Here is a 21,200-nt window from a genome sequence, read left to right on the forward strand (position 1 = left end):
TCCATACATGGCTACACTCCATACAAATACTTTCAGAAACGACTTCCTGACACTTAAATCTATACTCGATGTTAACAAATTTCTCTTCTTCAGAAACGATTTCCTTGCCATTGCCAGTCTACATTTTATATCCTCTCTACTTCGACCATCATCAGTTATTTTACTCCCCAAATAGCAAAACTCCTTTACTACTTTAAGTGTCTCATTTCCTAATCTAATCCCTCAGCATCACCCGATTTAATTTTTACTACATTCCTTTATCCTCGTTTTGCTTTTGTTGATGTTCATCTTATATCCTCCTTTCAAGACACTGTCCATTCCGTTCAACTGCTCTTCCAAGTCCTTTGCTGTCTCTGACAGAATTACAATGTCTTCAGCAAACCTCAAAGTTTTTACTTCTTCTCCATGAATTTTAATACCTACTCCGAATTTTTCTTTTGTTTCCTTTACTGCTTGCTCAATATACAGATTGAATAACATCGGGGAGAGGCTACAACCCTGTCTTACTCCTTTCCCAACCACTGCTTCCCTTTCATGCCCCTCGACTCTTATAACTGCCATCTGCTTTCTGTACAAATTGTAAATAACCTTTCGCTCCCTGTATTTTACCCCTGCCACCTTCAGAATTTGAAAGAGAGTATTCCAGTTAACGTTGTCAAAAGCTTTCTCTAAGTCTACAAATGCTAGAAACGTAGGTTTGCCTTTTCTTAATCTTCCTTCTAAGATAAGTCGTAAGGTTAGTATTGCCTCTCGTGTTCCAACATTTCTATGGAATCCAAACTGATCCTCCCCGAGGTCCGCTTCTACCAGTTTTTCCATTCGTCTGTAAAGAATTCGCGTTAGTATTTTGCAGCTGTGACTTATTAAACTGATAGTTCTGTAATTTTCACATCTGTCAACACCTGCTTTCTTTGGGATTGGAATTATTATATTCTTCTTGAAGTCTGTGGGTATTTCGCCTGTCTCATACATCTTGCTCACCAGATGGTAGAGTTTTGTCATGACTGGCTCTCCCAAGGCCATCAGTAGTTCTAATGGAATGTTGTCTACTCCCGGGGCCTTGTTTCGACTCAGGTCTTTCAGTGCTCTGTCAAACTCTTCACGCAGTATCTTATCTCCCATTTCATCTTCATGTACATCCTCTTCCATTTCCATAATATTGTCCTCAAGTACATCGCCCTTGTATAAACCCTCTATATACTCCTTCCACCTTTCTGCCTTCCTTTCTTTGCTTAGAACTGGGTTGCCATCTGAGATCTTGATATGCATACAAGTGGTTCTCTTCTCTCCAAAGGCCTCTTTAATTTTCCTGTAGGCAGTATCTATCTTACCCCTAGTGAGACAAGCCTCTACATCCTTACATTTGTACTCTAGCCATCCCTGCTTAGCCATTTTGCACTTCCTGTCAATCTCATTTTTGAGACGTTTGTATTCCTTTTTGCCTGCTTCATTTACTGCATTTTTATATTTTCTCCTTTCATCAATTAAATTCAATATTTCTTCTGTTACCCAAGGATTTCTATTAGCCCTCGTCTTTTTTTGCCTACTTGATCCTCTGCTGCCTTCACTACTTCATCCCTCAGAGCTACCCATTCTTCTTCTACCGTATTTCTTTCCCCCATTCCTGTCAATTGTTCCCTTATGCTCTCCCTGAAACTCTCTACAACCGCTGGTTCTTTCAGTTTATCCAAGTCCCATCTCCTTAAATTCCCGCCTTTTTGCAGTTTCTTCAGTTTCAATCTGCAGTTCATAACCAATAGATTGTGGTCAGAATCCACATCTGCCCCTGGAAATGTCTTACAATTTAAAACCTGGTTCCTAAATCTCTGTCTTACCATTATGTCACAATATGACCTTACTGACACTCAGTTCACTGGACTAACTGAGCTCGTAGACACCATTCCGGAACGCCTACAGTGTTTACATCACAAAATGTCATGCTGGAATAAGACTTCAGTGATTCAGTAAGTCCAACACAGTTAAATTTTTTTTCTGGAAACAACCCAAAGTGTGAGTTTCAGCCATTTTTCCACTTATACAGGAAGTCAAATATTGCACCATTTATAATTAGTCGAGCTAAATGCTGGGATGGTTCTCTTAAAAAGGACATTGCCTATTACCTGCCCAATCCAAGTTTGTTCGCTACCTCTATTGACTTCTTTATCAATGGTGTATTAAACCTTATCCTCCCTTCATTCTGAAAACAACTCCTAGGCTGAGACTTAGCGATTTCTCTGCAATATAATTTCTTCTACGAGTAGAAAACAGTTGAGGCTTTCGTGACCGGTTCTTGATGTACTGCTTGTTGGCACTCATTTCAGGATCTTTAGCTTAATGTCATTCAGCCATTTGCCTGATGATTCGCAGCACAGGAACTTGACACCATCGAAGATTCATCCTAAATTACTGGTGGCAGACGAATATCCTGAAACGAGTGCTAACGGGCAACGCGTCTTCCAGGGGTGCTAGTTCAGATGCAGGTGAGCCTGTGTGAAGTTTGGAAAGTAGGTGAAAGAGACTGTCAGAAAGTAAGCTGTTAGGGCAGGTCTTGAGTCTGTTCTACATGTACATGTACATTTACATCTATACTCTGGAAACCACGTTGTCGTTAAGACGTGATGGAACAACTTAATGATTCCAGATGGAACGACAACGTACTTTTGTACTGCGATGAATATTATGAGATGGTGGACGTCAGAGCCATGGGATCACCACTGTCTCCAGCAGTCGCAAATTTCTTCATAGATCACTTCGAGGAGCAGGCACTGCAAACTACGACATTACGGCCGTCTTGCTTTCTACGATATGTTGATGACACCTTCCTGATATGGCCTCATGGTGAAGATACACTACAGGAGTTCGTCGGTCACATGAATGGTGTCCATCCCAACATTAATTTTACTATAGAGATGGAGAAGCACGGCAAGCTACCATTCTTGGATGTTTTGGTTGAGCGGAAGGCAGGAGGCCAGCTTGGTCATTCAGTGTACCGGAAACCAACACACACTGATCGGTAGTCGAACGCCAATAGTTTCCACCACCCTGTACACAAGAAAGCGGTCCTGAACACGTTGGTTCATAGAGCCAAGATTATCTCTGACGACCACCACCTTCCGTCTGAATTGCAGAACTTAAAACGTGTTTTCGGGGAAAATGGATACAGCAAAAGAGACATCGCAAACGCTTTCAAGGGCCACCGACGAAAGACATCTGGTGAATCAGTAGAAGAGGCCAAACGGATTGCGTTACTGCCATATTGTGGAGCAACTAGCAGCAAGTTAGGACGTCTGCTGCAGATACATGGGCTAAGACCAGTGTTCCGGCCCGCCCACAAGATACGAGATATGTTGCGCCCTGTTAAGGACGACATTGCTCTTCGAGTGTCCGGCGTGTATGGTGTACACTGTGAATATGGCAGCATGTATATCGGACAAACAATTCGCACGGTTGCGGAACGTTGTACTGAGCACAAGCGCCATATTAAAAAAAGGGAGCTTGACAAGTTGGCCATAGCGGAGCATTGCCTAGAAAACGGACATAAAATACACTTCGAAAATACAAAAGTGTTGGATCATACATCTACATATTGGGACTCCGTTATAAAGGAAGCGGCCGAGATTCGTTTAAACAACAACAATGTCAAAATATACGAGGGCTACATACTCTGCAGGGCATGGGGGCGGGCGTTGGACGTCGAAAGAAAGCAAAGACAGATGCGCGACGCAGGAGCGGCAGTTTCAAACGTTGCGCCTGTCCCTGGCGCCACTTGACGTCACCGGTGCTGCCAAGGGCAATAGCTCCGCTAGCTGTCCGGGTCGACTTACGCACGCGCGCCACATTGGGGCTATCTGATTGGCTGCTGATGACGTCATCATGCCTATTTGGGAGATGTTCATCGAAAGCTCAAGAATTTTATTCGAACTGACGCGGCTTGAAAACCGAGAACGTTTTATTATTGTATGCCGTAGCGAAAGACTCCGAGGACACATCTGTATTCGTTATTTTTCATTTCATAAATTTCTCCCGAATCTGGTGCTAGGCCAAGCGCATGTACACACTGCAAACTCGCAACCAATGTGCAAGTGAGAGCAGTTGCATGAAATCCGCGTGGATAAGAACAAGCTCTCATACGGTTGGGCCAGCCGCGTGGCCGACGTACATGCGCTCACTTGACTGTCATTAGCATCGTCAATCTTAGGCAACTTCCGTCAACGTTCGCCAGGCGCATTCACTCTCTCACTCGTACCCCACAGGGCGTGCGGGCCACGCGGTTAGGCCACGCCGCTGCAGCACTCTAGTAAGAGCACTGCCCCTAGAAGGTAAGGTCGCAGTCCAGCACATACTTTTAATATGATGGGAAATTTCGAAACAGTACGCTCTCTGTTGCAGAATGAAATATTCGGTCAGTCAAATACAGTTGTGGAACGTTCTGGCAGATAAAAACTGTGTGCTGGATCGGGACTCCAACATGGGAACTTAGGCATTCGCGGGCAAGTGCTCTATTGAGTTCTTTTTTTCCGCTAATTGACTGAAGTATCCAAGCATGACTCTCGATTCGCCCTCACAGGTTTAGTTCCGCCAATATCTCTGTGAAGTTTGGAAAGTAAATGAGAGGTACTGGAGAAACTAAAGCTGTGATGGGGCGACGTGAGTCGTGCGTGGATAGCTCAGTTGATAGATCACTCGTGCAGTGCTCGCTAAAGGCACAGGTCTCAGCTTCGAGTCCCGGCCCGGCACACTGTTTTAATCTGTCAGAAAGTATCAAAATCAATGGAGACTCCACAGCATAATGAAAATTCATTCTGGAAACAATCAGAATTGAAGCGCTGAGACAACAACAACTAAGTGCTTCACAGCAAGGCACCTTGAATGATTTCTTTCTCGTATGTGACAGTGATTCGGATTCCCCGCCAGACCCATTGTTGATATAGAGGAAGACTCAGAGATATTTGGGCTTCATACCACGGTTGCAGCTTGCTCCCGCAGAGGGTACTACTGCAGCTGCCAGCACATCATATGGAAGCATCCACTGACGCGAGATTGCCTGTAAATACGCGCACGTGTCCAGCAGTTCTCGCTATTTGCTGAGGCGTTCGAAACATACCATTGATATCAAAGTGATTGTCCTTGCTTGTGTTTATGGTTTTCAATTCGGAATGCTCCTTGTACTGTTTGCGCACTCTTACGAAGACTGTCTGTACACTTTAGATTTTGCTTCTGGCAAGCCTTCACTTCGTGAACTCTGCCATCATAGATTTCGGACGTGCTTGTTTGTTCCACCGGTCTCTGCATCACAGCCAGAGCGAGTGATCATAATCTGTGTTCTACCTACGCAGAATACGATAGAAATGTCTTTGCTGCCATTTATCAGTGTCCTATGGAAATATGATTTCTCTACTTCACAACAGTAAGGGTATAGATATTCCATTTTCCATTATTGGCACTGTATTTAATTTTTAATCACCTAGTGTAATACCATATTCCGTGATGATACCAGTGTTAGAATAATATTATCCTATGCTTTCCATTTCGCTGGACGAAACTGAGAGCTCCTTTTCAACGCTGTTTATTAGCCGATATCGATTTCGAAGTGTTCAAGCCCTCCAGATTTAGGTTTTCTGTTATTTCCCTAAATCGCCCGAGGCAGATGCCAAGATGGTTCCTTTTAAAAGGCACGGCCGATTTCCTTCTCCATTCTTGAGACAATCCGAGCTTGTGCTCCGTCTCTAATGACCTCGATGTAGAAGGGACGTTAAATCCAGTTTTCCTTTCTTTGAAGTGTTCAAGGCCTCATCATTAGACACGCGAGGTAAATGGAAACGTCGCGTAACTAGGGCCTTCCGTCGGGTAGACCGTTCGCCGGGTGCAAGTCTTTCGATTTGACGCCACTTCGGCGACTTGCGCGTCGATGGGGGTGAAATGATGATGATTAGGACAACACAACACCCAGTCCCTGAGGGGAGAAAATCTCCGACCCAGCCGGGAATAGAACCCGGGCCTTAGGATTGACATTCTGTCGCGCTGACCACTCAGCTACCGGAGGCGGACGACACACGAGATGACAGCTGACATAATGAGCAGCTGCAAAGTATATTATTACATAAACTTGGATCATCATCAAATATGACTCCACCTTTACTGGCAACATTATGTTGCCAGCAAAGCTGAAGACATATTTGATGATGATATATGATTATGAAATAATGTATTTTGCGGTTGCAGAGTTTGTCGATGGTTACTTCGTGTATCTGACGAAGCTTTGAGCCCTTAGAAATTGGTAGGGCTTAATAAACAATATTTATTACGGCTGTGTAAAGTGGGTATCGTAATAAAGAGACTAAATAATTCATTGCTCTCCGCGAAGATAGTATTTCGGAATAAAAAAAATGATATATAATATTTGTTACTCCAGAGTAAATAATAATCCCAACTTTTCGTAATGTGTAACGGGAAGTCAAATGAAAACGAGAAAAATTAAAAAAAAGTAAGTAAACTGTTTATGCCCGCCCGGTTGGCCGTGCGGTCTAACGCACGGCTTTCCGGACGGGAAGGAGCGCCTGGTCCCCGGCACGAATCAGCCCGGCGGATTTGTGTCGAGGTTCGGCGAACCGGCCAGTCTGTGGATGGTTTTTAGCTGGTTTTCAATCTGCCTCGGCGAATGCAGGCTGGTTCCTCTTATTCCGCCTCAGTTACACTATGTCGGCGATTGCTGCGCAAACAGATCTCCACGGACGCGTACACCACCATTACTCTACCACGCAAACATAGGGGTTACACTCGTCTGGTGTGAGACGTTCCCTGGGGGGTCCACGGGGGGCCGAACCGCACAATAACCCTGGGTTCTGTGTGGGGCGGCGGAGGGGTGAAGTGGACTGCGGTAGTCGTCGTGGGACTGTGGACCACTGTGGCTGCGGTGGGGACGGAGCCTCTCCGTCGTTTCTAGGTCCCCGGTTAACATACAATAGAATACAAAACTGTTTATTGTTTCAAAAGTAATCCCCATAACTGTTTATACATTGTGAGATAAGACGGCTAATGCCGTGATCGAAAAATGTGTGCCAACAGAATCATGATTATGTATCCAGCTATGCACCTCTTTGTCCAAAGCAAATCTACGGCCACGAATGTCTTTCTTCAGTGCTCCAAAAATATGGAAATCGGATGGGGAGGGATCGAGACTGTATGGAGTTTGTGTAAGGGCATAACAGTGAAATTTCTGCAGCGTAGTCCAAACGCCCAATAATATTGACGGACAGCATCATTGTTTTGCAGTATAATGCCTGCCCATATATAGCCACGATCGTTTCGACTACGATGCAGATATTTCGCTGGGAAACCTTTACACATTCTCCATACAGTCTCGATCTCTCCCCATGCGATTTGCATATTTTTGGAGACCTGAAGAAAGTCAGTTGTCGGCATCACTTGCTTCGGATGAAGAGGTGCGCGCCTGGGTACATTCACGGTTCCGTAGGCAACTCCAAGCGTTTTTCCGTGAAGATATTGACCACCTTGCATCACAGTGGGGTAAATGTATTGACAGTTACGAGCTTCACTGCAAGTTTAAACGCACCCAAAACCTCTCAGACTAACAGTAGCTAAACGATGTAAAAGTTACCGTAAGGAGGGCTATGCGTGAAGCGTTCAGTGAATTCGAAAGTAAAATTCTATGTACCGACTAGACAGAAAATCCTAGGAAGTTCTGGTCTTACGTTAAATCAGTAAGTGGATCGAAACAGCATATCCAGACACTCTGGGATGATGATGATGGCATTGAAACAGAGGATGACACGCGTAAAGCTGAAATACTAAACACCTTTTTCCAAAGCTGTTTCACAGAGGAAGACCGCACTGCAGTTCCTTCTCTAAATCACCGCACGAACGTAAAAATGGCTGACATCGAAATCAGTGTCCAAGGAATAGAAAAGGAACTGAAATCACTCAACAGAGGAGAGTCCACTGGACCTGACGGGATACCAATACGATTCTACACAGAGTACGCGAAAGAACTTGCCCCCCTTCTAACAGCCGTGTATCGCAAGTCTCTAGAGGAACGAAAGGTTCCAAATGATTGGAAAAGAGCACAGGTAGTCCCAGTTTTCAAGAAGGGTCGTCGAGCAGATGCGCAAAACTATAGGCCCATATCTCTGACATCGATCTGTTGAAGAATTTTAGAACATGTTTTTTGCTCGCGTGTCATGACATATCTGGAAACCCAGAATCTACTCTGTAGGAATCAACATGGATTCCGGAAAGAGCGATCGTGTGAGACCCAACTCGCTTTATTTGTTCACGAGACCCAGAAAATATTAGATACAGGCTCCCAGGTAGATGCCATTTTCCTTGACTTCCGGAAGGCGTTCGATACAGTTCCGCACTGTCGCCTGATAAACAAAGTAAGAGCCTACGGAATATCAAATCAGCTGTGTGGTTGGATTGAAGAGTTTTTATCAAACAGAACACAGCATGTTGTTCTCAATGGAGAGACGTCTACAGATGTTAAAGTAACTTCTGCCGTGCTACAGGGGAGTGTTATGGGACCATTGCTTTTTACGATATATATAAATGACCTAGTAGACAGTGTCGGAAGTTCCATGCAGCTTTTCGCGGATGATGCTGTAGTATACAGAGAAGTTGCAGCATTAGAAAATTGCAGCGAAATGCAGGAAGTTCTGCAGCGGATAGGCACTTGGTGCAGGGAGTGACAACTGACCCTTAACATAGACAAATGTAATGTATTGCGAATACATAGAAAGAAGGATCCTTTATTGTATGATTATATGATAGCGGAACAAACACTGGTAGCAGTTACTTCTGTAAAATATCTGGGAGTATACTCACGGAACGATCTGAAGTGGAATGATCATATAAAATTAATTGTTGGTAAGGCAGGTACCACGTTGAGATTCATTGGGAGAGTCCTTAGAAAATGTAGTCCATCAACAAAGGAGGTGGCTTACAAAACAGTCGTTCGACTTATACTTGAGTATTGCTCATCACTGTGTGATCCGTTCCAGGTCGGGTTGACGGAGGAGATAGAGAAGATCCAAAGAAGAGCGGCGCGTTTCGTCACAAGGTTATTTGGTAAGCGTGATAGCGTTACGGAGATGTTTAGCAAACTCAAGTGGCAAACTCTGCAAGAGAGGCGCTCTGCATCGCGGTGTAGCTTGCTGCCCAGGTTTCGAGAGGGTGCGTTTCTGGATGAGGTATCGAATAATTGCTTCCCCCTACTTATACCTCCCGAGGAGATCACGAGTGTGAAATGAGAGAGATTCGAGCGCGCACGGAGGGTTTCCGGCAGTCGTTCTTCCCGCGAAACATACGCGACTGGAACAGGAAAGGGAGGTAATGACAGTGGCACGTAAAGTGCCCTCCGCCACACACCGTTGGGTGGCCTGCGGAGTGTAAATGTAGATGTAGATGAAGATTACTTGTGAAATAGTAAACAATTTACTTACTTTTTCCCATCTGTCTCGTTTTCATTTGACTGTTCCTTGTATGCTGTCTGATTCCCTGACTGTTTTGATCACAGCTATTCGTAAAAGTATTCTTATTTCCACAGTTTCGCTACTGTTGGGTCGTGAAACAAGAGGGGAAGTAGCGGACGTTTCTCTCGTGTTCGAGATCAACTCGAAAAGGAGATGTGTTGGTGGTTACCTTGGCTGCGGCAGGACTTTCCATCAGCGAGCAGCGTGAAGCCTGGGCGGCACTCACACTGGAAGCTGCCGACGCTGTTGGTGCACAGCTGGTCACAAGGGTTCGAAGAGCACTCGTCCACATCTGCAACACACGGGAGCCGTGGTAGCGCCCCGTATAAAATTGTGTGCTTAAGCAAGGTTGGTCGAACAATGCAGTGCCGTACTACGCATGATTCCATTAGGTGTCATATGCCATTGCCTCTTCAGATCTAAATTTCTTACCTGTATTTAAATGTGGACTTTCAATTACTGTTGAACTTTGCATTTCTCACACTGCCGAATCATTTCCGCTAGTGAAAGATCACGAATTTTTTTCTAAATATGGGCAGGCCTTTAATCAAGTATTACGTATTTTGGAATTGCACACTACATTGCGAACATTATACAAAATGTCGTGGTATGGCACATGAATCTCTGAAGAGCGGTTCTAGGCGCTACAGTCTGGAACCGCGCTGCTGCTACGGTCACAGGTTCGAATCCTGCCTCGGGCTTGGATGTGTATGATGTCCTTAGGTTAGTTAGGTTTAAGTAGTTCTAAGTCTAAGGGACTGATGACCTCAAATGTTAAGTCCCATAGTGCTCAGAGCCATTTGAACCATTTTGAAGAGGGTCGGCGAGGAGAGTCAGTGAGACAGACAGACAGACAGACAGACACACACACACACACACACACACACACACACACACACACAGAGAGAGAGAGAGAGAGAGAGAGAGAGAGAGAGAGACGATACATACCAATAAAGCGTATTTTCAGATATAATTGCCGGGGGCAAAAAATCGGTAAGACTCTCTGACTCTCGAGCCTTCCACAGTATGGAAACCACAATTCGCATCTACTTTATCGTAACTGAATTAGCTGCAGAGTCAAGGGGGGCGATAAAGAACACCCATCTTTTGTTGTGCTAAGCCGACTTCATTCACTGTCTCCTTATTTGCTCTATTGGCAACTGGAAGAGAAATTTTCCTCGTTATTCAGATGGTGAAATCACTAGGTGTGACTCAAAAATGGTTCAAATGGCTCTGAGCACTATGGGACTTAACTTCTGAGGTAATTAGTCCCCTAGAACTTAGAACTACTTAAACCTAACTAACCTAAGGACATAACACATACCCATGCCCGAGGCAGGATTCGAACCTGCGACCGTAGCGGTCGCGTGGTTCCAGACTGTAGCGCCTAGAACCGCTCGGTCATCCTGGCCGGCCTAGGTGTGGCAATAAAGTGATGACACTGATGTGAAAAAATGTTGTTTACCGTTTTAGTCAAGTTTAGTGTTGTCTCCTTCAAAGTAGTTCTCTTCTGATTGCACACACTTTTTCCAGCGCTTCTGCCATTGTTGGTAACATTTCTGGAACTCATCTTCTGTAATATCCTCCAAGACCCTCGTCACAGCTTTTGGACATCTTGTGTTGTTTGAAAATGGTGTCCCTTGACCGCCGTTTTGACTCTTGGAAATAGAAAAAAGTCTCACGGAGCGATATCTGGTGAATAAGATGGCTGTGATAGTACTGAAATTTGTTTTGAGGTTAAAAATTGTTGTACTGAAAGAGCAGTATGGGATGGCACATTTGCACAAATCTCTCTCATACCAAGATCTTCAATTACCGTTTCTCGATTGATGTTCAGTTCTTCTGCAATCATTTTCACGGATTATTTTCGATCAGATCATACGAGTTCACGCACCCTGGCCAAGTTCGTGAGGTTGATGGTCGTCCACTGCGGTCTTCATCTTCAACATTCGTCCTGCCTTCACTAAACATTTTATGCCAACGAAAAACGAGCTCTTGACATGATCTCCTCTCCAAAAGCTTTCTGAAGCTTACCGTAAGATGTCGTCGCGTTTTCACCCAATTTAACACAAAAAGAAATGGCATACTGTTGCGCAATATTATGCGGTTCCATTCCCGTGACGAGATACACAAACACGTGTTAACTTATTACAGTACAACTCAAGACTGGGCAGTTGCTTCGATGTGCCACTTGGACTAGAAGCAGCTTATAGACCAAGGTTAAAGATATTGTGCCTATGCAAGCCTGCAGGGTTGCCACATCTTGCAAAGAAAATCAATCTCATTATCTTATTGTTGCACCTCTTATTTATGACAGGTAATTTAACACAGCTGCCACCGAATTCGTTGCCTTGCTGAGGTACTGGGTATAATCCCAGCCGTACTAAAATAACATCGACTACAGACTATGATGTCATTGGAGAGAGTAGCTATGGAAGTGAAACAAACTGCACAGCGTATAGGACTCGAAATTAGTGAATTATAAATTGAGTATATGAAACTCCGTAGAACAGGGGACAGTAACTTGAATAAGTGGACAGCAGCAGATTTTAATTTTGAGCATGTAGAGGATTTTGAATACCTAGGGGAAAGTAAATTCCATGTTCAGTGAAATAAAAGCCCGTATTTTAAGTGGTAATAGGTTTTGCCATATGTTTAAGAAGCTAATGACATCTAGGATGGTAAACTGACAGCTCAAAATGACTAAATATAAGGTTATGATTAGGCCAGTAGTTATGTATGGATGTGAAGCACTAACCACCACTGTTTAACAGCAGCTCAGAATATTTGAACGGAAGAATACTGAGGAAAATTTATGGAGGGATACGAAGTAATGGTGGTTCTTGGAGAGCAAGGACAAATTATGAGTCGGATCGTCTCATACAGAGTGCTGACATTGTAAGGCTAATGAAAAATAAAAGAATAGCCTGGCTGGGGCATCTCTTAAGAATGGAGGACACCAGAACTACAAAGCAAGTCTTCCAGTGGAAACCGTACAAAAAAAAATCTTCCAATGAAAACCGATAGGAAGAAGATTAAAATGAAGACCTCGTAAACGATGGCTGGATGACGTGGATGAAAACATCAAAGCCCGTGGGATCAGAGAAAGCAGAAAGAAAGTAAATGAGAGAACAGAATGGAAGGAAACTGTTAACCAGACAACGATTCGCGCAGGGTTGTTAAGCGACAAGAAGAACACAGACTGTGATTCAACAAGAGCACCAAGAAATCTACGACTTTATGTCTTCGGATGGACGTTCTAATTGTTTAATTTTTCCTAGCTCTTCAGCAGAGAGCGATGTTATCCATTTTCTGCGCTGCATATCGTTGCTTAAAGCCTACGCACTTCCTGTATAGAACAACAGTCAGCATCCTGCCAGGGTCTTCAACAAACGATGTACATCACCCGACGTACCGTCCCCGACATTCAACATTAACACCGAACTGGATCAACCAGTAAACACATTTTTCTATCATCCACTACAAAACTGGTTGTTTTTTAAGGATATCGAAAATCAGCTACTTTTTAAATTAATTTCTTTTCTGGCATTGTATTTCAACCTGCTGTCTAAGTACTATAGAAAGTCGTGATGCACCTATTACAACAACTTTTCAACTGATTCCACGTGTGTTCTGCTCAACAAAAAGAGGATAATATTCAGCTATGTTACGTTAACGTCTCAGCCAATTACAGCTACGTTTCTGATGGTAATATGTTCGGGTATTAGTGTAGTAACCGGTTTCCAAGTTAAGCGCTGTCAGGCTGGGCTAGCACTTGGATGGGTGACCATCCGGGCTGCCGTGCACTGTAGGCAAGCGGAGTGCACTCAGCCTTTGTGATACAAATCGAGGAGCTACTTGCTTGAGAAGTAGCGGCTCCAGTCTCGTAAACTGACATGTGGCCGGGAGAGCGGTGTGCTAACCAAATGCCCCTCCCTATCCGCATCTAGAGACGCCTGTGGGCTGAGAATGATACGGCGGCCGGCCGGTACCTTCGGGCCTTCATAGCCTATTCGGGAGGAACTAAGTTTTATTAGTGTAGTATAAGTAAGTTAGCTATACACTCTTACGCTAAACCTAAGTTAGGTTACCTATTCTAAGTTATATGTGTTTATGATATTAGATAAATTCTTTACTTTATTTTCCAGTGTTTTTACACCACATTTCTATGTTTCTGCAACGATGACTACCTCATACGAGAGGTGCGAAAAGATATATCACCAGTGAAACTCAACAGAAAGCTTTAACTAAGTTATCGCTCTTACTAAGGAAAATTATTTATTATAAAAATGTATAACGAATCAAATTAAGTGGACTGATACGTTTAGGAATGAGGAGATTCTCCGCAGAATCGGCGAGGAAAGGAATCTATAGAAAACGCTGTCAAGGAGAAGGGACAGGGTGACAGGATATCTGTTAAGACAGTAGGGAATAACTTCCATGGTGCTAGAGAGAGCCTTAGGGGGTAAAAACTGTAGAGGAAGAAAGAGGTTGGCATACATCCAGCAAATAATTGAGGAATTAGGTTGTAATTGCTGCTCTGAAATGAAAAGGTTGGTTCAGGAGAGGAACTCGTGGCGGGCCGTGACAAACCAATTACAGATGACTCAAAAAAACCAAGTGTGGAACCATACACATTCACATCTTGGCTTGTTTTTTTTGTTTAAGTCCCAAACCACGTTATCTGTAAATTACTTTCAATTTATCCAAATTAGGAAGGTGCGGCCAGTGTACGAGCAAAGGACTTATAGACTCGCAATGTACACACGTCAAAAAAAGTTTTGCGTCACCTCAGTTCCGAGAGTTCCGCAACCTGTACAGAAAATTGGAACAGAGATCAACATAAACATCATTTCCACCCTTTTGATTGCTCATGAAAACCACACACTGCATGTTGTACCACCACACAGCGAGACCTTCAGAGGTGGTGATCCAGCTGTACACACCGGCACCTCTAATACCCAGTAGCACGTCCTCTTGCATTGATGCATGCCTGTCTTCGTCGTGGCACACTATCCACAAGTTCATCAAGGCACTGTTGGTTCAGATTGTCCAACCCCTCAACGGCGATGCGGCGTAGATCCCTCAGAGTGGTTGGTGGGTCACGTCGTCCATAAACAGCCCAAGCTATCCCAGGCATGTTAGATATGGTTCCTGTCTGGAGAACATGCTGACCACTCTAGTCGAGCGATGTCGTTATCCTGAAGGAAGTCATTCACAAGATACACACGATGGGGGCGCGAATTGTCGTCCATGAAGACGAATGCCTCGCCAATATGCTGCCGATATGGTTGCACTATCGGTCGGGGGATGGCATTCACGTATCGTACAGCCGTTGCGGCGCTTTCCATGACCACCAGCGGCGTACGTCGGCCCCACATAATGCCACCCCAAAACAGCAGGGAACCTGCACCTTCTTGCACTCGCTGGACAGTATGTGGAAGGCGTTCATGCTGACCGGGTAGCCTCCAAACACATCGTCAAATGGCTCTGAGCACTATGGGACTTAACATCTGAGGTCATCAGTCCCCTAGAACTTAGAACTACTTAAACCTACCTAACCTAAGCACTTCACATACATCCATGCCCGAGGCAGGATTCGAACCTGCGACCGTAGCGGTCGCGCGGTTCCAGACTGAAACGTCTAGAACCGCTCGGCCACAGCGGCCGGCCCAAATACATCTCCGACGATTGTCTGGTTGAAGGCATATGCGACACTCATCGGTAAAGAGAACATGATGCCAATCCTGAGCGATCCATTCTGGCCGCGCGGGCTTAGGCGAGCGTTCTCAGGCGCTGCAGTCATGGTCTGTGCGGCTGGTCCCGGCGGAAGTTCGAGTCCTCCCTCGGGCATGGGTGTGTGTTTGTCCTTAGGATGATTTAGGTTACGTAGTGTGTAAGCTTAGGTACTGATGACCTTAGTACTTAAGCCCCATAAGATTTCACACACATCTGGTCCATTCGGCTTATTGTTGGGCCCATCTGTACCGCGCTGCATGGTGTCGTGGCCGCAAAGATGGACCTCGCTATGGACGTTGGGAGTGCAGTTGCGCATCATGCAACCTATTGCGCACAGTTTGAGTCGTAACACGTCGTTCTGTGGCTGTAGGAAAAGCATTATTGAACATGATGGCGTAGCTAGCGGTCATCCAGTGCCGTAGTAGCCCTTTGGCGGTCTGAGCGAGGCATGTCATCGATAGTTCCTGTCTCTCTGTATCTCCTCCATGTCCGAAAAACATCGCTTTGGTTCAGTCCGAGACGTCTGGATACTTTCCTTGTTGAGAGCACTTTCTGGCACAAAGTAACAATGCGGACGCAATCGAACTGCGGTATTGACCGTCTAGCCATGGTTGAACTACAGACAACATGAGCCGTGTACCTCCTTCCTGGTGGAACGACTGGAACTGATTGGCTGTCGGACCTCTTCCGTATAATAGGCGCTGCTCGTGCATGGTTGTTCACATCTTTGCTCGGGTTTAGTGACAACTCTGAACAGTCAAAGGGACTATGTCTGTGATATAATATACACAATCAACGTCTGTCTTCAGGAGTTCTGGGAACCGAGGTGATGCAAAACGTTTTTTGATGTGTGTATTTATTAAATATGAGATTCTTTTCTCCGCGAGACGAAAAGACTGTATCTCTCTGTTTATCATAAAATATTCTGTGAGGCCAAAGTGATGTACGTAAACATTCTACGCAATTTTCCCTAATTACTGTGGGAGAGCGATAGCGATGTTTTCTACGAGTGGCAAAATAATCTCAGAAATTGTGATTTACAACTATGACTGTAAGTAAAACCAATTCAACGGGATTAATATTTTATAAACTGTTTACTATCGTTAAAAAGATACTTGTTTACTATAGTTAAAAAAGCATTGGTCAAAAATTGATTTTGCGAAGAGTCTCAGCACTCCCCGCGCTGCTGCCTTCAGGCAGCTGAAAGAAGCGGTTTGTTCCCCATGTGTGACTGGAAAATAAAGCCAGCGACGTCTACTTAAGAATACTCGTGGATAACAGTAGGATAGAATACAGCGCAATAAAACGTGAACCGTACTGTCTGTATGAAAGGGGTGCTACTTGAAAATGGCTCTGAGCACTATGGGACTTAACATCTATGGGCATCAGTCCCCCGCTACTTGAAGTAAATACATGTATTCAGCTTTATAATGTCATATTCGTCTTTGAGAAACAATTCGTAAGCTTCCATTCTAATGCCGTAAAGGAACCTGAAATAATGTGTAATGATTCCTTTGTTACCGACGTGAGAGAATCGTTTGAAAGTATCACGCATGTATAGTTTCAGAATTAATTCAAATGGCTCTATGCACTATGGGACTTAACATCTGAGGTCATCAGTCCCCTAGACTTAGAACTACTTAAATCTAACTAACCTAAGGACATCACACACATCCATGCCCGAGGCAGGATTCGAACCTGCAACCGTAGCGGTCGCGCGGTTTTAGACTGAAGCGCCTAGAACCGCTCGGCCACCCCGGCCGGCTCAGAATTAATTGTCTTGATGTTTAACAACTGGTGTTACATCCAAATATAAGAAAGAGAGTTAAAACTTGGTGAAATTACGACGTTCTGTTCGTGATGGGTTGTATCAATTTGTTTTAATTCGTTGGTACAGTCTATACTGTAAAACTCTAAAAAAATTTTGGGACAGTTTAGCGTCTGTTATTCCCTCCGTATCAACGACTGACCGCCTGAGGTTTATGCAAGACATTCTGCGGTGTATATCGGTGGTTGCCTACATCCGCAGGGGCACTGGCCACTCTCGGTCGGATTATGTCGACTCGGCAAGTTGAGGTTGCGTCATGCTTATCCAGAAAACATTCGTTTTCTATTTTTGTTTCTCTCGCCGGTTTTGTTACACGTCAAGAGTACTTGATGGTTTTCAGTTCATTGGTTCACACTGCTCTTTTCCGCCTGATACCAAGTTCGTAGCTTGCTTACGGTTTATTCAATCCATGTCACTAATGTGTTATTGCCAGGTACATGCACTTTTCGATTTTTGCGTCTGTATTTGCATTAGATAATTATTCAGCATGAGATACTGACCTAAACAGAGAAGATTTTCGTCTGCAGTCAACAGGGCTACTGAACAGAACTATTAACACTCCATTTAGAGAAATACACTGTCGGAAAGAAATTGCAACACAAAGAAAGAATTGCGCGACATAAACGAAAGTTGATAGGCATGTTTCTACAACTGAAAGATTATGTCTATTGAGATTCCGGGCCTGTCGCATAAGAGTGGCGTTATTAGCGCCTCTATGAGGACGCAAATGAGGTTTGATTTAAATACATGCTGTGAAGGTCGTGAGTGTCAGTTACCTTTGAGATTGGACGTGGTAATTGATGGTAGTCAATGCCTCTAAGGCGACGAAGACGTCATTATCAACACCACACTGAATTTGAACGAGGTCGCGTAATAGGGCTACGAGAAGGTGGATGTTCCTTCTGCGATACTGCAAGAAGACTTGGCAGGAATGTAGCCACTGTACATGATTGCTGTCAGCGGTGGTCACGAGAATGTACGGTCCTAAGAAGACTGGGCTCCGGACGGCCACCTGGCACTAACAAAAATGTATGTCAAATCTTATGGGACTTAACTACTAAGGTCATCTGTCCCTAAGCTTACACACTACTTGACCTAAATTATCCTAAGGACAAACAGGACAAACACACACATCCATGCCCAAGGGAGGACACGAAACTCCGCCGGGACCAGCCGGGCACTAACAAGAGGGAAGACTATAGAGTTCGGCATATGGCTCTTATGCACCGTACTGCATCTGCAGCAGAAACTTTGGCAGTAGCTGGCACCATAGAAGTGTTAAAAATCAGTAAATCAAGGACAGCTCCGAGCCAGACGCCCTGTAGTGTGCATTCTAGTTACCCCAAACCACCGCCATTTGCGACTTCAATGGTGTCAAGCGAGAGCTCGCTGGAGGGCAGGGTGAACGTCCGTTGCGTTTTCTGCCGAAAGCTGGTTCTGCCTCGGTGGCAGTGATGGCGGTGTAGTGTTCGAAGGAAACCAATTGAGTGGCTGCAGTCAACCTGTGTGCGTGCTAGACACATGACTTACACTTGAAGTTGTGGTCTGAGGTGCGATTTCGTATGACAACAGAAGCACCCCCTTGATTATCCAACGCACCCTGACTGCAAATTTGTCTGCCAGTCTGGTGATTCCACCTGTTGTGCTACCGTTCATGAACAGCATCCCAGGCGGTGCTTTCCAAGCTCGCCCACATACCGCTGTTGGCCGGTCGGAGGGGCCGTGCGGTTCTAGGCGCTACAGTCTGGAGCCGCGAGACCACTACCGTCGCAGGTTCGAATCCTGCCTCGGGCATGGATGTGTGTGATGTCCTTAGGTTAGTTAGGTTTAAGTAGTTCTAAGTTCTAGGGGACTGATGACCTCAGAAGTTGAGTCCCATAGTGCTCAGAGCCATTTGAACCATACCGTTGTTGTAACCCAACATGCTCTACAGAGTATTGACATGTTGCCTTGGCCTATTCGGTTATCAAATCTGTACCCAATCGAACAGATATGGGACATCGTCGGACGACAACTCCAGCGTCATCCACAACCAGCATTAACAACTAACTTCCGGCATCCGTACAACACAGTGCATGCACGTTTGCATGCTTGTCTTTAACGTCCTGGCAGTTACACCGGCTACTAATGTACCAGCATTTCACATTTACAATGGATTATCTCGCGTATATCTGTGATTTTGCAAGGTTAATCACTTAAATATGTAACCTAGACAGATGTATCCCCGAAATTGCATTACTCTACATTAATTATTTTTTGGTCTTGCGAATTTTTCGTGTCACTGTATTGGAACCGTCACACATTACGTAAACAGAATGATATCAAGAGACACGAACACGATTGTGTACGGTGTACCTTTTCGGGCAAAACAATAATGACAAAAGGAAAAAAAAATAAAACTCAGTATTTAAGTAGCTCCTTGTAAAATCTGGAGAGTCTAGTATAAAATGTAACGGTGACTAGAATGTAACAATATTGACGTTTCGACTTTTTTTTTGTAAATGTGAGTAAAACAATAACAAACGTACTTCGTCGATGGTTTGTCACCGGGAAACTGATCAGGATCATCTAATGTCTATGGGATGAACTATAACGTTGGTTTCGTGCCAGACAGATTCTACTGAAAAATCTTACAACAGCTGTGCATCATGGCTGAAGAAGAAGTTCCTCTTGCTATAAGAGCTTAGCAAGAAAATCTTGTCAAGATTAAACGAATGATACGAGGTACGAGGGCTATCGGAAAAGTAACACTCCTTACGTTACAAATATATATATACAGGGTGGTCCACTGATCGTGACCGGGCCAAATATCTCACGAAATAAGCGTCAAACGAAAAAACTACAAAGAACGAAACTTGTCTAGCTAGAAGGGGGAAACCAGATGGCGCTATGGTTGGTCCGCTAGATGGCGTTGCCATAGGTCAAACGGATATCAACTGCGGTTTTTTAAATAGGAACCACCATTTTTTATTACATATTCGTGTAGTACGTAAATAAGTATGAATGTTTTAGTTGGACCACTCTTTTCACTTTGTGATAGATGGGGCTGTAATAGTCACAAACATATGGCTCACAATTTTAGAAGAACAGTTTGTAACAGGTAGGCTTATTAAATTAAAATACAGAACATAGGTACGTTTCAACATTTTATTTCGGTTGTTCCAATGTGATACATGTGCCTTTGTGAACTTATCATTTCCGAGAACGCATGCTGTTACAGCGTGATTGCCTGTAAATACCACATTAATGCAATAAATGCTCAAAATGATGTCTGTCAACCTCAATGCATTTGGCAATACGTGTAACGACATTCCTCTCAACAGCGAGTAGTTCGCCTTCCGTAATGTTCGCTCATGCATTGACATTGCGCTGACGCATGTTGTCAGGCGTTGTCGGTGGACCACGATAGCAAATATCCTTCAGCTTTCCCCACAGAAAGAAATCCGGGGACGTGAGATCCGGTGAACGTGCGAGCCAAAGCGTGGTGCTTCGTCGACCAATCCACCTGTCATGAAATATGCTATTCAGTACTGCTTCAACCGCACGCGAGCTATGTGCCGGACATCCATCACGTTGGAAGTACAACGCCATTCTGTCATGCAGTGAAACATTCTTGTAGTAACATCGGTAGAACATTACGTAGGAAATCAGCATACATTGCACCATTTAGATTGCCATCGATAAAATGGGGGCCAATTATCCTTCCTCCCATAATGCCGCACCATACATTAACCTGCCAAGGTCGCTGATGTTCCACTTGTCGCAGCCATCGTCGATTTTCCGTTATCCAATAGTGGATACTATGCCGGTTTACGTTACCGCTGTTGGTGAATGACGTTCGTCGCTAAATAGAACGCGTGCAAAAAATCTGTCATCGTCCCCTAATTTCTCTTGTGCCCAGTGGCAGAACTGTACACTACGTTCAAAGTCGTCGCCATGCAATTCCTGGTGCATAGAAATATGGTACGGGTGCAATCGATGTTGATGTAGCATTCTCAACACCGACGTTTTTGAGAATCCCGATTCTCGCGCAATTTGCCTGCTACTGATGTGCGGATTAGCCGCGACAGCAGCTAAAACACCTACTTGGGCATCATCATTTGTTGCAGGTCGTGGTTGACGCTTCACATGTGGCTGAACACTTC

The 21,200-nt window shown here is 44.5% G+C and overlaps 1 protein-coding gene across 1 annotated transcript in view; it reads right to left on the reverse strand.

Annotated features, from left to right (window-relative positions):
* The window catches only part of LOC126460578 (epidermal growth factor-like protein 8), a 177,864-nt gene that overhangs the window by 36,045 nt on the left and 120,619 nt on the right, over window positions 1-21,200 (reverse strand). Inside the window, exon 7 of the mRNA XM_050095929.1 lies at window positions 9,658-9,780. Within this exon, the coding sequence (XP_049951886.1) occupies window positions 9,658-9,780 (123 nt within the window). The remainder of the gene's footprint in view (window positions 1-9,657; window positions 9,781-21,200) is intronic.

This window comes from Schistocerca serialis, chromosome 1 (assembly GCF_023864345.2).
Source record: "Schistocerca serialis cubense isolate TAMUIC-IGC-003099 chromosome 1, iqSchSeri2.2, whole genome shotgun sequence".
Classification (NCBI taxonomy): Eukaryota; Metazoa; Arthropoda; class Insecta; order Orthoptera; family Acrididae; genus Schistocerca; species Schistocerca serialis.